The 16,051-nt window shown below is 38.2% G+C and overlaps 3 protein-coding genes across 10 annotated transcripts; 1 reads left to right on the top strand and 2 right to left on the bottom strand.

Annotated features, from left to right (window-relative positions):
* Window positions 1-6,592: 6,592 nt before the first annotated feature.
* LOC127787360 (uncharacterized) lies at window positions 6,593-8,344 on the bottom strand. Of its 3 annotated transcripts, none has more exons than XM_052315365.1 (4): window positions 8,064-8,344; window positions 7,424-7,524; window positions 7,072-7,259; window positions 6,593-6,961 (listed from the first exon to the last, which is right to left on the bottom strand). In XM_052315365.1, exons 1-4 carry the CDS (start codon window positions 8,137-8,139, stop codon window positions 6,880-6,882), a joined length of 447 nt encoding a protein of 148 aa, XP_052171325.1. In that variant the 5' UTR covers window positions 8,140-8,344; the 3' UTR covers window positions 6,593-6,879. The 3 variants fall into 3 exon arrangements, with proteins under 3 accessions (XP_052171325.1, XP_052171326.1, XP_052171327.1); XM_052315366.1 differs by having other exon boundaries at window positions 7,072-7,254; window positions 8,064-8,104; XM_052315367.1 differs by lacking the exon at window positions 8,064-8,344 and adding an exon at window positions 7,673-7,943 and having other exon boundaries at window positions 7,072-7,254.
* A 165-nt stretch (window positions 8,345-8,509) lies between these two features.
* Window positions 8,510-13,438, top strand: LOC127787358 (asparagine--tRNA ligase, cytoplasmic 2-like). 6 transcript variants are annotated; one of them, XM_052315360.1, is made up of 9 exons: window positions 8,512-10,721; window positions 10,853-11,074; window positions 11,259-11,332; window positions 11,414-11,780; window positions 12,131-12,313; window positions 12,393-12,457; window positions 12,537-12,666; window positions 12,804-12,862; window positions 13,086-13,438. In XM_052315360.1, exons 1-9 carry the CDS (start codon window positions 10,305-10,307, stop codon window positions 13,303-13,305), a joined length of 1,737 nt encoding a protein of 578 aa, XP_052171320.1. In that variant the 5' UTR covers window positions 8,512-10,304; the 3' UTR covers window positions 13,306-13,438. The 6 variants fall into 6 exon arrangements, with proteins under 6 accessions (XP_052171321.1, XP_052171322.1, XP_052171320.1 ...); XM_052315358.1 differs by having other exon boundaries at window positions 8,517-9,064; window positions 9,415-10,721; window positions 11,259-11,780; XM_052315361.1 differs by having other exon boundaries at window positions 8,510-10,721; window positions 11,259-11,780; window positions 12,251-12,313.
* A 110-nt stretch (window positions 13,439-13,548) lies between these two features.
* On the bottom strand, window positions 13,549-14,643 carry LOC127787359 (cysteine-rich repeat secretory protein 55-like). The gene has a single exon (XM_052315364.1). The coding sequence runs from the start codon at window positions 14,557-14,559 to the stop codon at window positions 13,771-13,773; it is 789 nt and encodes a 262-aa protein (XP_052171324.1). The 5' UTR covers window positions 14,560-14,643; the 3' UTR covers window positions 13,549-13,770.
* Window positions 14,644-16,051: the final 1,408 nt, after the last annotated feature.

Here is a 16,051-nt window from a genome sequence, read left to right as displayed (position 1 = left end):
TTTGAAATTGTGAACCAAACTATCGCTAGTATCAAGCAACCTGTCAACAATTTCTTTCGGGAAAATTTCTATCGGCTAGTTTTTCAATGCATTTAATGCAGCATAACCAACTCCAGCGGCTTGATTTTTGTCTTCTCTCGACATCAACTATAAATAGGTAGTTGAAAGATCATTCAATACTCAACTACCAAGTGTTCAAAACGTTATTGAGGTTTAAATTTACTATTCTCTCATATTAAATTGTAAAGTCTGTGCTTATCTTGTGTTTATCTTCATTCAAGCCTTGTTGTTTCATTGAGAGAACTTGTAATTAAGAGGTCAAACTCTTAGAACTCTCTCTTTTTACTATTGTATTCATTTTCCAAACTTGTAGAGCTTGAAAGCCTATTTATTTGATAAAAGGTTGTATTTTTCTAGTCTTTAGACTAGTAGACTTATTTAGTTTAAGTAGGTGTTTTAGTGGATTGAGTTTTAAAATCCTTAATGAAGAGCTAATGTAACACCCCGCCATCCAGGGTATTAATATATGCTAGGATGTTTTTTTTTTTACATCAAACATAAACTGGCAATAAATTCTCAACATAACTTTTATTTAATAACACTCCCAAATATAGTAAATGAATGATACAATTTAAACATAAGCAAAAGCAAGATCAGAACCTGCATGAAACCTCGCAAACCTAACCTGGGTTCATCAACATCATTTACCCAACACATTTATTTAAAATCTAAATAATACAGTCTAATGAAATATATGGTCTAGCCCTATATGAGACCCACAAAATTTTCGTCGGGATCAGGTCTCGATCATTTCCTTGCCCTTCCAGCCGCTTGTCTCACCTGTAATGTGGAATATTCCAGGGACATAGTCCAATATTAAAAGATGAAATCTTCTAAGTGAAGGTTAGACAAGTATGAATGAATGAATGATGCATGGACATTTATAAGCAGATACCCTTAGTGTAACTTCCCTTACCTATCAGTCCAGCACAGAACCCTAGGCAAAATCCCGAACATCTGCAGGATAACCCTAACATTGTTCCATCAATTGCCCTCGAAGAATTACGACTATACTCTTAGGGCGACATCCCAATCCCATGCACGAGTTTCAATATGACGATAATATCATGCCATGTGAGTATCACAACTTTTCATTCAACACTATATGAATAAATATGACGAAATTGATCATAACATATGTAAATATCGTGCATAGAAAGGTAATCATATCGAATATGAGTTATAGGGATAAAATCACTCATCTTTCACAAAAATTGAGATACCTTGAGAAGCATGCAAACTGCCTCGATTTATGTGCTAACTTTGAAATTCTCACCAAATGTTTCACCTCAAGTTCAAAAGCACCCTAGGCAAGATATTTATTTAAATAATAATAAAACCTATTTTTCTTTAATTTTCTTGCCTTTTTCTCTATTTTTCTTTAATTATTTCTCTCTAATAAACCAAAATAAATACCTACGTAACTTATTTTGCAAATATTTTTTCATGAAAAATCATAAAATAATTTTCCAAGATTTTTAAAAAAAATTACAAAAATTTCCAAGCCCACACGCGCCGGCACGTGGTAGGGCGTGTGAGACTGGCGTGTGGGGCCCACACGTCGGTCGTCTTCTCCAACCACAGCTTGCCAGAAAAATGGGATTTTTGCACCACCAGGAATACTATGCCAAGTCGATCCTAATGGCATAGGTTTCAGCCCGAAAGAACCACCGAAAAGCCCTCAACGGACTGGCCAAACTCTTAGCCAGACGGTCCGCCTCCCACCTCTGACGAGCTTTGAAATCCCTTCATTTCTCAACCAAAATGTTTCAAAATGCACAGAAATAATTCTTACCTTATGGACAACAAAAGTCCCTTATTTTGGTTGGCCAATTCGTTCAAAAATGCCTTCGATTTGAGCCTCCCATTTTTGAATTTTTTTGCCATCAAAGAGCTATATTTATAGGCAATGTTGAAGCTCCAATTGGCCTTGGTCGCCTTGCCCATTGCCTTAAGCGTTCTCACCACCCCTAGATCGACCTAGAAGCATCAAAGGTCGACTACAAAAGCTAGTTGCAAGGTGCGATTTTTCGGCCTAGCTTTCTTGGCCGATTTTTTCGAAAATTCGGCCACTCCGGTGGCCCTTGTCGGCTTATCATCACTCCTTGGCCCTCCCTGACCATTTCCCATGAAACCCTAGAAGCTTTTGGCGACTCCTCGTGGCTTGGTCGGATTCCATGGCCAAGGTTTTTATTGTTTTGCACTTTGGCCCAAACTGTTTTGGTTTTCTCAATTTGTCCCTCTTTCTCACAACCCCTGGACTTTTCTTAATTGCTATCGAGTCCCTCAAGTTCAAATCTTTCAATTTTCTTTTTGAAACTTTTGGAAAAAATGACATTTTAACCCCCTCGGGCAACTTTGGAAAATTACACTTAGGCCCATTTCTTCGTTTTGACCCTAACCTTATTCGTTTCTTCCTGAAACTACTGAAGGGTTGTTCTTTATGAAAAATCAAAGCCTTCTCAAGGTTCTGTTGATTTCCCAGAAGTCTCCTTTAAATATTCGATTCTTGCAGCCTAAATGACAGTTGCATTTTTTCTGTACCGAAAATCGTTCCCAATTCAATTTCTTTTGATTTTAAAAATCTTGCCTCGATATGCTCGTTAAAGCTGTTCCTTTTTTCTTAGATATTTAGGCTTCAGGGTTCTTCCTTCGGCTGATTTGATAATTTTTTTGAGCTTTTCAGATACCTATTTTCTCCAAATTTTCATTTTTCCTTTAAAGTAACACCCCAAAGTTCTTGGGTATTACAGGTAAGGTAGCGGACTAGAGTTGGATAAGCCAAATCACTATAAATCTTTGTGTTTTTGTGTTATTTAATTTACTTTTTAGCACCTATCCATTCCTCACATATTTTGCATATCAATCTTTCATTGAAAAATATTTTACATTGTTTAAAGTTTTTTTATAATCAATTCATCCCCCTCTTGGTTGGTGTGTGCCTTATCACTTCATTTCTATCATAGAGTGCAATTGAACCTTTTCCTTCAGCTTGTACAACCTCTCTATTTTCCATTATGACTTTGGTTTTGATTGATCTATCCAAGAACTTAAAAAAGCTCGCATCTTTGGCCATATGGTTGCTGCAACCATTGTGAACATTCCAAATGTATTTTTCTGGTGACGCATAAACTTGAGATGCAAAATATAGATATTCTTCAGCTTGTGATTGTTCATCAATGAAATTGGCTTAGTGAATAGGTTGCTGTTGGGTCTGATTTTACTTTGCTTTGCAAAATCTTTCTATATGACTTTGCTTCTTACAAATATTGCATTGAACCTTTTTCCAGCATCTATCTTCAACATGATTTGTCTTTTCACAAGGCACAAATTTTATTTTCCCATAACCATCTCTGTTTTCGTTTTGCCCTTCCTTTATTCTTAATAGAGCTTTTCCCTTATACTTTGCTTGGAGGGCTTGGAAGGCTTATTCGCTAACATCTTTAGACCTCATTGAGATTCTTTGCTCTTGTGCCTGCAGCTTAGAGATAAGTTCTGCAATAGTAAGAGTTGTCAAGTCACATGATTCTTCTATAGCTGAAATATTAAATTCAAACTTATCAGGGAGGCTTATCATGACCTTTTCCACCACCTTTTGATTTGAAATAGACTCACCATAGAGTCTAATCTGATTAACTATTTCCATATGTTTAGCAGCATAATCTTTAACACCTTCAGATTCCTTCATCTTCAAGAGTTCAAACTCTCTCTTAAGAGTCAAAAACCTAAATGCCTTAATTCTATCACTTCCCTCAAATTCTTTTTTCAATTTGTCCCAGGCCTCATTTTCTGTTTCACAGGCCATTATCCTTGCAAAAATAACTTCTAATAATGTAGAATGAAGGCATGTAAGTGCCTTGGGACTTTTGGTAGCCTGCTCCTCATGCTTCTTGATTTCATTCAAGGTAGCATTTTCTCTCAAAAATAGAACACGTACTGCTCCTTGCTCTACTACATCCCATAGGTTAAGAGCTTTCAAGTAGGCCTTCATTTTAATAGCCCACATTTAATAATTCTCACCATAAAAAAACTGGAGAACTAGCTGCATAGAGGCTTCTTGATGCCATAACAAACAACTTTCAAATTTTTGATTTAGTGAAAGGATAGCTAACTTGTTTTCTCTTAAACACACAATGTTTAATTCTCACGAACAAAGAAAAAAAAAAAGAGATTATACTCACAACCCTTAAGAAAATAATTCTGGTACCATGTTAAAATCTTATCTCACACACAACAAACACTACTTTCAAAAAAAAAAAAAAAATTAAAAGATATTGAGAGAACAAAATTCAATACACTTTTCTCTAAATTTTTCATTAACAAAGGCTGCTAATTGACAAGATTTACCTAACACAACAACTAAAATATTTCTTTATTTAGACAATATTCCTAGATTTAAGGATATTTAGACAACATTCCTAAATTTAAGGACATACACAGTTTACCATAATTTTTGGAATTAGATTGCAAAAAAATCATACTAGAAAAATTTCACACATTCTAACAATATTTTTTGTCATGTTAATATAAATAAATAATATATTAATTCACAACTGTAGTATCATTCATATGTCATGTCAATGATTCCTCATTTTTAACTTTAGTTCATAATCATGACTTGATCAATTTTCGTTATTTGGGGAGTGCAATTTTGTTCATCCCCTTTAACGGGGTGAACATAACCCCCTTTAACGGGGTGATCATTGTCTCCTTTGTTAGTTTTAACCCTCGTCTCGTTAAAAAGAGTGAACAAAATCGCACTCTTATTTGGGATGCATTAATTCTCAGAAAATCCCCTTATAGTCTTTAAGGCATCGTAATCTATTGCCTTTTTGTTGTCAAACTAAGTTAAATTAAGTTTGTTGAAAGTGTATAAAATGAAGATTTTCATATATATATATATATATATATAGCCTATGCATTTCTACAAGTAATGTTTAATTGTCTTCTTGTTAATTAGTGTTACTCATCAATAATAATATAGATATAGAGGTTCCTGTTGTTAGTTCACACTTAGGACCACACAAGAGGTATACAAATAATAATGCACATGTGATCTACGTACGTACCTGGATTTCCCATCGCATACATAAACCAGCCAATGCCCAATGATGCGTGAAGATTATGCACATCCAGTAGTGGAATTAATAGAATTGAGGATAGAGGTGCATTTGTTGGTGTAATATAATAGACCGGCAGCTTGATATGGACGCACGCACAAGCTTGGGAGCAAATAAATGGGAGTGGAAGCTTAGCTACCCCAACCCCAAGGCCTGTCGTTGTTTCTAATAGTATATATATATATATATATATAGTACATCATCGTCGTCCTCATCTCATCATCATCATCGGCGCTTCCGTAGATGCTTCGGACACGTCTTATCGTATTTATTGTAAAACATTTTGAGTCATTGTTTACAGTAACTAATTAATTAAAGAAAGAGCTGGGTGTGACCGATGATGTAATTAATTAAGGCGCGCGAGAAAGCGAGGTGTGTGATGAAGAAGAAGCCGTGAAAGATCAGCACCGGTATCTTGAAAGATTGATCCACCAAACTGCTCAGACAGTCACTTGCACATATATTGTGTGTATGTGTGTGTATATATATATATATATATATGTAGAGAGAGAGGGAGGGGGGGGGGGGGGGAGAGATTTTATCAGGAAAAATAAATAAAAAAAATAAAAACCCAGAAAGTTGACTCGCCCATCTACTCACTTGTCCCAGAGACCGAATGTCATACAATAATACATCAATCACAAACTGTCGTCAATTCAAATATATATATATATATATGGCTCTCTTCTGGTGAGTGATACGACCAAACGGGCATGCCCCGTACGTGCCGCAAAGGCAAAGGGAAAGGAAAAAGGGAGCATTAGAATTTAGATGTAACATGTTAATTACATGGGTTATAATTTGCTTGGCTGGGGCTGGCCATGAACCTGTTAAGGCTTTCGCCTTTTTAGCAACCCTTGTGTTATGCCCCAATTGGAACTCATATTTTGCGTAATAAGGCAGCAGCCCGCAGCCATGTGATGTGAGCTTTCAGTAGCGGCGCTTTCTATAGAAAACATTTTGGGACCACGTCCAAGTGCCACTTGCCATTTATTGCCACATTTTCCAGCCCCTAGGCCTAGCTACCTTCTCCTTAGGATTCATTTTAAAATTTAAAAATCATTATTTGGAGGTACTTGAAATGCTACCATGCATGGCAAATTTGATGTTAATAGAATTTAAATTAAATATAAATCAGTATTTTAAATAATCTCTCCTTCAAACCTCAATCTTATATATATTTTATATTTATCTATTTTTTTTATTATATATATATATCTGTTTATGCTGGACATATACAGCAACTCTTTTGAATTTCCTTGTGTTACTGTAAGTCAGTGAATTCCAGTTGAATTTGAGATTGAATGAATTATCGAACAATTGTTGAAACCTTTTTTTATTGTGTATCCACCAGTACTGACAACAAATCTAATCTCTATCCGTGCAGCTTAACGTGATAGAAGAAGAAGAAGAAGAAGAAGAAGAAGAAATTAATTGCAAGAGAAAAATAAATGGCCTACAGATCAGAATCCTTCTCGTGATAGCTTACTGATACATAACACCCAAAAAGATTTATACGGTCCAACAGAGTGTGAATCCATCCAATCCGGCCCCCGGGGGGGGGAGGAGAGAGAAGAGACAGAGAGAGGACACTACTACTGTAACAGCTAATTGCACGTAGGGTCACATCTAGTTCTAGCCTAATTGTACGGAGCAACAACAACACCAACAAAAAAAGCAGTAGCAGCAGCAGCTCAAATCAATTTGGAGCGGCCGCTGGTTTTGAATTCTGAATCTGAGGTGGGTTTTGCAGCAGCTGCTGCTGGGCGCCTCTCCTTTCCCTTGTTAATAAATAAATAATTAAGCAGGCTCCTCAACAAGATGCATGATGATGCGAGGATAATATTTTTCTCTGGATTGCAGCAGCAGCAGCAGCAGTAAAGTAGTTTACCTATGGCAAACGCATTTGTAGTGGTATGCACTATTAATGGGATCGTTTCCCTCTACGGGGACTTGCTCTGCTCTGCACTTGTACTTGCACCCTCGGCATTCATTGTATGTGCAGGTTGGCGCTGTCGATCCTATCATCATCCTTCTTCTTGATTTCCCCCACAATTCCATTTCCTCCCCACCACTATCCTAATAAGAATAATAATAATAGTAATAGTAACAGTAATAATTTACAACAACAACAAACAAATAAAATTAAAGCAAGCTTAATTAGTTAGCCTTTTTTTTTTTTTGGTAGAATTTGAGCAGCAATGCGCTGGCAAACATAAAAAAAATGGCTGCTTCTTTCTGACCTGCTGCTGTTGCTGCGGCCGAAGCTCTCTATCTGTGCTAGTCGTCGAAGTCGAATATTGAACATGGGGAACAACTGCAAGCTGAGTTCTGGATCTTGCTCCTGCAATTATATATCCAAATTGTTACCTACCTATACAAAATGTATGCCTGCCTGCCTAGCTAATTGCCTATACCAAGAGCAAGAATCTAGGGGAAACAAATTAAGCATTTTATATATCAAAGGTACTACAGTCTGGATGGAATCTAACAAAACACATTCAGACCCAGCTGCTACACGACTATGAATAACGCTCCAAATGAATGGCTGCTCCTTTTGCCTTAATTCTCAGCAACAGCCGCCATAGCTAGATAAAACCTAGTGAATCTATGGGCATACACTAGCTTAGCTTCTCCATTGAATCGCTGCCAAACTAAGAGAATGATATTGAAATGCATAATTATTAATAATACATACACTAGATATATATATATATATACATATAGTAGAGCTTAATATGTGCTGAAGATGGTTAGAGTAAGGCAGACCCAGAAGAGGGAAACAGCAAGTTAAAAAGAGTCTGGTAGAGTGGTAAAATTGAGGAACAAGCAGCGGCAGCACGTGAAATAATAAGTAGAGGTGGGGAGGAGCATAAATCTGACCTTGAATAGCATGCGCAGCATAGATTACGGCAAAGAAGAGCAAGAGTAAGTAGGATTGCCTAGTTTTTGTGGCCATTATTATTCTTGCCTTTGGTGGTAGGATAAGTTTGAAAGAATGAGATAGATGATGATGATGATGATGATGAATTTTGCCAGTGAGAGAGAGAGAGAGATTAGGAGGCCAAGGGAGGAAGGAAGGAAGGAAGGAAGAAAAGGGGGATTGTGGTCAAATAATGACCATAACATAAGGAGATAGAAGTGGCAGGAAAACATGCAGTGGGAAGGAACAACCCACCAAAGACTAAAGAGGTCCCCAACTGACTGACACATCATCATCATCATCATATTTGGTCCAACACATCTGATCATCTCATGGGGGATTAGCCTCCAATTTACCCAAATACCCCTCCACGCCCACCTCCTCCTCTCCACCGCCCTTGTTGCCCCCTGCTTTCTATCAAATTCAAGGGTTGGGTTAGATTAGGAATTCAAATTGGAGAATCATTTTTTTGTTTCGTTTTCAGGGTAGAGATATATATCTCCACCCACCCTCACCCACCAACAAACGAACAGAGAGCATTTAGTGAAGAGCATTAAGAGGAAATGCCCAGGCCCCAGAACCAGCACGCATTCTGTCAAGATTACTAGTAGAAGAATGTGGAAACCCTTCCAATTCCCCCATTTATTTGAATTTGATAGATAGACACAATTCATCTTGAATAATGCGCTGTTTTATTAACAGTTCCAACCTCACCACAGGGCCACACCCACCATTTTCGGGAGGCTTGGATTGGGAATGGATGTTCCAGAAATTTTGCTGGCCGGCCCCTTCCCTTTCCTTTTCTTTTCTCATCTTTAACAATCTTTTTTTTTTTCTTTTTTTTGGTTAATTTCCCAGAAATGCTTCTGTCCACTATAAGAAATATGCACATCCAACAGGGATAATGTTTATGAATCTTCCTATTGAGGTAGTGGCATTGCATTCCTGCAATTTCGGAAAGGTACGCTCCATTTAACGAGACATATAGATCTGGGGTATCCCTATTATTATCTAGTACTGTTTTGGACCACCAAAACTTTATCACAGAGAACATTAAGAGCTTATTTGGTTGTCTCTTTTTTGTCTTTTCATTACCCTTAACTTTTTTTTTTTTTATCAGAAAATGTTAATTGTATTGGGGGGGTGTTGTTTTGTGGCCCATTCCTGAAAGGAGTCAGTTTACTGAACCCATATTTCTAAGTTTGTTTTGGTTTTGAAATTAGAAAACGATTTCTTAAAACCATAATCAAAGATTCCCTTCATCTTTCTTTTCTGCTGTTGTGTTTACTGAGCTTTTCTCCTCTTTTCTAGCTAATCACGACGGATGGGCTTGGGCCAGGGCGAGTTTCAGCCTTACAAGCGTCTTACCTACCTGATTGGGCTTTCCTCTTGGGCCCAAATTCAGGTTCAATCTTGTCTGTTGCTCCGAGTATTCAAGCCGTTTTTGGCTAAATATACCATACCCACAGAGCTAAAAAAATCTCATCTTCAATATTATCATACTATTTGAGTCTATAAATGGATAATGGGTGTCTCTCTCTGTGTTTGTGAGCTTAACAATGAACATCATCGATATCAAACAACAATTTATGATTAAAACAAAGTAAAAAATCAAATACCCTTATTGAAAAAAAATAAAAAATTGAGTCTAAATTTACAAATAAAATTAAAAGTTGAGATCTTTTTGGTTGATAATTTACCATAAAAGATAGGTATTCAGGATTCAAAATTTTATTCATTGTGTAATAATAATAATAGTAATAATAATAATAATAATGGGAAATAGGAAGAGGCAGCTAATTGCGGGAGAAGAGGGAATCATAATATGGAGAACCGTTGGAATGGGAAATTCGCGGGAATGCCCAAAGCTTGAAGAAATGGAATGGAAGAAAAGAAGAGCGATCCCATCCAATATACCTACCTTCCATTACCGCTATTCCAAACCAACAATCTCTCTCTCTCTCTCTCTCTCTCTGTTAGCCAATCCCATTCCCAATCCCAATCCCAAGCAAAGCAGAAAGCAGGGCATTCTTCCTTTCTCTCTTCCACCCATCGTGTCCGTGTTCGTGTTCGTTTTTGTCTTCAATAGTAAAACCTCCATATCTTTCTCCCTAGCTACTAGTACCAGTACCACAACATTGGCATTGGCCTTAAGGTGAGGGAATTCACCTTTGCAGCCAACATTGGCATTGGCATTGGCAATGGCCTCCTCGGCGGGACAGATCGCATCCACCCTCTCATATTCCTCCACCCACACCACCAGGGTACTCCTCAAGACCATTTTGACCCCCGCCGGTGAAGATGGGTCGGGCTGGCTTGGCCGCCGGGTGCTCGTTGGTGGCTGGGTTAAGTCCTTCAAAGAGGTCTTCGCCGATGCGGATGCCCCGAAGGATGCAGTCCACCCTCCGCCGTCTCCTCATGATGATGTTAGCTCACCTAGCTGCCTGGAAATTCTGCAATGCTTTCGAACAATCGTCAAGGTCTTGGGTGGCGGTGTATCCCACCCAGGTCCCCCCAAGTTGGATTCTGTCAATCAAGACCCGCCTCCGACACCTCCGCCACAGCCCTCATCTTTAATCTTGCAACTCAATGATGGTTCTTGTCTTGCAAGTCTTCAGGTACCTCCTACCTTCTCCTCTCTTCTGTGTTGCAACCCAAAAATATATAAAGATTCTGTTTCATTATATATATATATATATCCATACACACACACACATTAAAGCGACTTCTGTTATCGATCGGTTCTTAGGTTTTGGTGGACTCATCTACTGCGTCTTCTTCAAAAATCTTGCCTACTGGAACTTGCATATTAGTTCAAGGAACGTTGCAGAAGCTTGCATCAGGACAGAGAAGAGATGCTGTTGAGCTCAAAGCAGATGGAATTCTTCATGTTGGAACGGTAGACCAAGATTACAACTCCATCAATAAGCGAATAAAGGATATTCCCCACCTTCGTCCAAGAACTAATACGGTAATTAATTTCATCATACCATCTGAACCGTCCTTTTAATATTGATATACCTACAACTGCTTGCCGATAGTTCCAGCCTCTTATGTAAGTAATTCGAAAATAATTAAGCCACTTAATTCTTCGATATGTTGGGAAAAATTGGGAGCTTTTAGACAGTTGTATAGTGCTGTTTTGCATATTGCAGATGGGATCTGTTGCACGAATCCGCGATGCTCTGAATCAAGCAACTCATAGCTTCTTCATGGACAAGGAATTCCTGTATGTTCAAGTGCCCGTGATCACAAGCATAGATTCCGAAGGATTTACTGAGAAATTCCATGTTACCACTCTTCTTGGCAGCAAAAGAGCAAAGGAGGATGCGGCATTAACCAAAGATGATTCTAACCCTATTGGCCAGGGGACTGTCAAGGCTTCTTTTAACAAAGTAGGTAAAAAGCTGGAAGAACACAAAGGAATGGATAAAAGTGTAAAAATGGACCCAGAAGAAATACCCAAGCCAGCAACCTCCTCGGACTTATCTGGAGATTTCTTTTCTTGCCAAACTTATCTCACGGTTTCTGGCCGCCTCCATCTTGAGATCTATGCATGTTCTCTTGGAAATGTTTATTCATTTGGGCCAAGGTTTCGAGCACAAACATCAGAATCAAAACAACATGCACCCGAGATGTGGATGGTTGAGGTGGAAATGGGTTTCTCACAGTTAGAGGTATTTTCTTATTTGTTATTAATTATGACTTATGAAGATAATTTCTATTTTACCGCTTTTTTTTTTTTTTTTTTTTCTTTCTTTCCAACGAATTGACATCACTTCCAATAGGAAACTTGAAAAATTTGTCTCGCTGTGTTTCTTTTTGACTTCATGAAAGCATTTTGATCTTGAATCTGGCTGGAGGCATCTCGCCTAGCTCCCTGGTTACCTTTGTGTACTTGAATCTTTTGGATTTGCTCAGCTGCTCTACCACTTTTGAGTACTTTGCTACTACATTTTACATGTGAAGCCAGCTTCCTTCCTGGCAGTTTATCCTTTTTATCATTACTGTTTCATGGATGTTCCAGGATGCCATGATCTGTGCGTGTGACCTTTTGAATTCTGTTAGCAAATGGGCTCTTGAAAATTGTTCTGACGATCTGAAATTTCTCGCGACTCGTACTAAAACAATTATGGATCGCCTTCAGTCAATGACATCAAGCCCATTTCAAAGGATCTCCTATGAAGAAGCAGTGGCTGCTTTAAAGCAGGTGGTCATGTGCCAAGGATAATTCCATCTGTCTTGTGACATAATATTGTCTCACACCTAGTCAGTTTTTTGTTCAACAGGTAAAAGACAAGAAATTCAAAGCTAATATTGAGTTTGGCATGCCCCTAACTACAGAACAGGAAAGGTACGAAAAAGCTTGCAGTACTCATGTTATTTTCTCTAGAGAGAAAAGTGTTCACACTTAACCCTGTTTTGGATTTCAGTTATCTGGCTGATGAAATCTACAAAAAGCCTGTTGTTATACACACGTATTGTAAAGATGCAAAGCCATTCTATGTGCGCCTGAATGATGATGAACAAACTGTCGCAGCATTTGACATAGTCATACCAAAGGTACGGGAGAAACACTTCAATAGGTTAAGCACCAAGTAGGCATATATTCTTTTCATTCATCATCTTATAAACCTTTTCACTTTAAATCTAGACTGCAATATTGCTAGTCAGTAAATTTGAAGAGAAATTGGCTGCAGGCTGGAACACTGATCAGAGGTAGCCAAAATGAGGAACGCTTCGATGTGCTAAATAAGAGGTAAGACCATATGTTTTAACAAGGGCATACAGATACACCTTTGGTTAATACTTTCCCTTCAGAGTCATTGCCAGAACCAAGTTTCTGTTTTTGTTTCTCTCTGTCCTCAGTTATGCGATTTAAGCTGCACCATCTTGCGTGGATTTGGTTACATCTTAAAAAAAAAGAGAGAATTGTCTAATTAAGAGACTGTTTTACTGATTTGTGGTCTTCACGATTGCAGGATTAAGGAATTAGGCCTGCCAGATAAGCAGTACGACTGGTACTTAGATCTACAAAGGAACGGAACAGTCAGTCACTCTGGGTTTTGTCTTATGTTTGATCTTCTGGTTGCCTGTGTCACTGGCTTCAATGATGTCAAGGATGTTGTTGAACTGAAGATACCCGAGATATCTTGTCCATATTCTCGGACGGGATATCCTCACTGGATTGGTCTTACTTAATATAGATGTATGGTATATCTTCTAGAAGAATATATGACTCTGATTGTATCCTAAATTGTATAGATTTCCAAATCTAGATTTGGAAACTGCCTATTGTGATAGGCTGACTTGTATATAATTTCAGAAAACCCTTCAAGGGAAATAAGATTGAATTTTTCAGTCATTCTTGACAGATGTCATCCCTTTCCCCCTAAGCAACCACAGAGCCTACTAATAATTAGGAGTTTGAGGGAAAAGAGCATCATTTTGAGTGATCTAATGAGGTATGCAAATTAGATACATGGCAGGCTAATGCTTCTTGAAGAGGCAACTTTTCAAGATAAATGTATATCTGATTAACATGTAAATACGAAGAATAATACCAAAGGCAGAAACTTCATACTGAAATCAAATTATTCAGAAGCTCTGTGTTTCTTTTGATATGTAAAATTCATCTGTCCTGGAAGACTAGATATGCATGTGAGACTAAGGTTTAGAAACAACAGAAACATATGAGGTCATTGAAGTATTTGTCAAGTCTTCTCCCGAATCAAGAGGGAAGTAAAATGGATATAGTTCATATCGGACATAACAGCTGCTGTATAGAACCCGGCAGCCCTTTCTGTTGTCACAGAAGCTCGGGAAGTTGCCAATGGCTATGGCCAGGCACTGAGAGCAGGGTAGCTGCGGCAGATCCCTTGTGCACTGAACTAGAGCATAAAGTGTTAGAAAAGGTGACAATTTAGTTTTCCCCCTCCCATTCCCCTTGTTCCCAGGCACAGCAGCCTGTGAAGTAATCTGATCCATGAGGGCACCGAGTTGTTTGTTGAAAGTCTCTGGATCAGTAACATTCTCAACGTTGTAATAGAAAATGCCAATAGATACATCAACTTTGCCAAAGAAGTTCTTTATGTCATACCTCAGGAAGCAAAAGTCATACCAAATCCTGGCATCGGCTTGGTCAGTGCAGCGGTTGGTGATCTCCTTTGCTGCATCTTGGATGCAACTGGAGCAGTCTTTGCCGCTCACATCTGCTCTGCATTGTGCCAGGCCATACACTTGGTCTTTGGCTTTGCCGTAAGAGGTGGCAGTATAACCATTTAGGATGGTTCCCTGAACTAAGAGAGGCAGCAAGCCATCAATGTTTTCTGATATTTGGCTGCTACTTCTGTTGATATTGTTGTTACAAAAGTCGCCCAAGGGATCTGCAGATTCGGCAGGAATACTGCAGAGGAAGATGAAGAAGAGAAGAAGATGAAATAATAATGAAGCCATGCTTTTCTTCTGCCTCTCTCAACTCATCTGGAGGGGGTCACTTCCAATCCATGAGTCTTCTTATTCGTTATCTTTGGAGTGGTGGTGGGAAACCAAGTGGGGAAGCAAAAGCAGACATTATTGACTCTATGGTGCAAAAATTATTGTCATTAGTGGAGAAAAATGTCATGGTTTCTGGAACACTATCAGCTTTGTTTTTTTAACTCAAGCCACATTATGAAGTGAGGGTGAAATTCCTTCAAAAAGTATACATTAGCAGTAGCTGGCTTGCATATTTTTAAGTTATATCATTATCTCACTTTCATTCGCAACCATTATTCATCTTGGCAGAAAGCGGGAAAGATAAATGCAAACTATTTGTTTTTTTGTTTTTTTTTTTTATATATCTTGAAGAAACAAAATTCACCCAACCTTTTATCTTTGTAAGAAGAAAATAAACCAAAAAAAATTAAAATGTGCTATTAAAAATAAAATAATGTATGCTAGCGAGACTGAAAGAGAACCAAGTCAACCTTCCGTTTTAGGTAGCGCACTCCATGCTGCTTAGAGGACAGTTGACTTGAGGGTGCTACTGCTACTAGTCCTGACCTGAGATTCGCTCTTATCCCTTCAATCTTCATGGAGTTTCTCTTTTATATATACGAGAGATATAGATACCATACGGGAATACCCATCACCCATCAAATTGTGTCACTAATTAAACCACTTTGATGAATTTATGTACTGTTCGTCGGTCATATAGCATAGTTTGTGCAACATTATCATGAATTAATTGCAAGGAAGACGCACACCTGCAACTGCAATAACAAAAATCATGCTTTTAAAGAAAGCTAGTAAGTCGCCTGATAGGTCGAGTAAATAGGAAACCCCTAAATCAATTTTGAGCGGATCATTGTCTCATGAATGTTTAAAGGATACCAAGTTCTTCCTTATTTTGTCTGCTGGGGTGGTTATGGCCCAACAGTTGCGTTGCAGCCCCACTTTCACTCTCTTCTCCATGTTTGTATATACACATACTTACATGTATATCAGCAGAATAGATTTGAGAGAGAGATTTGAGAGAGAATAGTTTTGAGACTACTTTTTCTGCTTTGTAACCTCCACCTTCATAGTGGAAATTCTTCCTTTTCTACCCGCGGTTTTTTACTTCGATTTCGGAGTTTTTCCCATAAAATCTTTATGTCAATTGTGTGCTATTTGTATGTTTCGTGGCTTGACGTGCCTGGGTTTGTATCAAGAACAATCTAAGAGATAACTTTCTCCTATCAATTGAATCATGATTATTGCTTTACCCAAGTGGTCCCCGCCTTGCAGTCCTGTAGAATCATAAGCCAGGAAAAAATGATGCAACTCCCTAATTACTACAATTTTTTTTCCCAAACAAACAAATTGTGCATGATTACAAAGATGTACCCTTACCAGAACATCCAAACAACATTTTCTGCGAGGATACCATTTTTCTTCTTGTTATGACCTAGGTATGCTGAATAGA

Source organism: Diospyros lotus, chromosome 12, assembly GCF_014633365.1.
Source record: "Diospyros lotus cultivar Yz01 chromosome 12, ASM1463336v1, whole genome shotgun sequence".
NCBI classification, from domain to species: Eukaryota; Viridiplantae; Streptophyta; class Magnoliopsida; order Ericales; family Ebenaceae; genus Diospyros; species Diospyros lotus.
The sequence above is the reverse complement of the archived record's forward strand: the minus strand, read 5'-3'. Positions and strand labels throughout refer to the sequence as shown.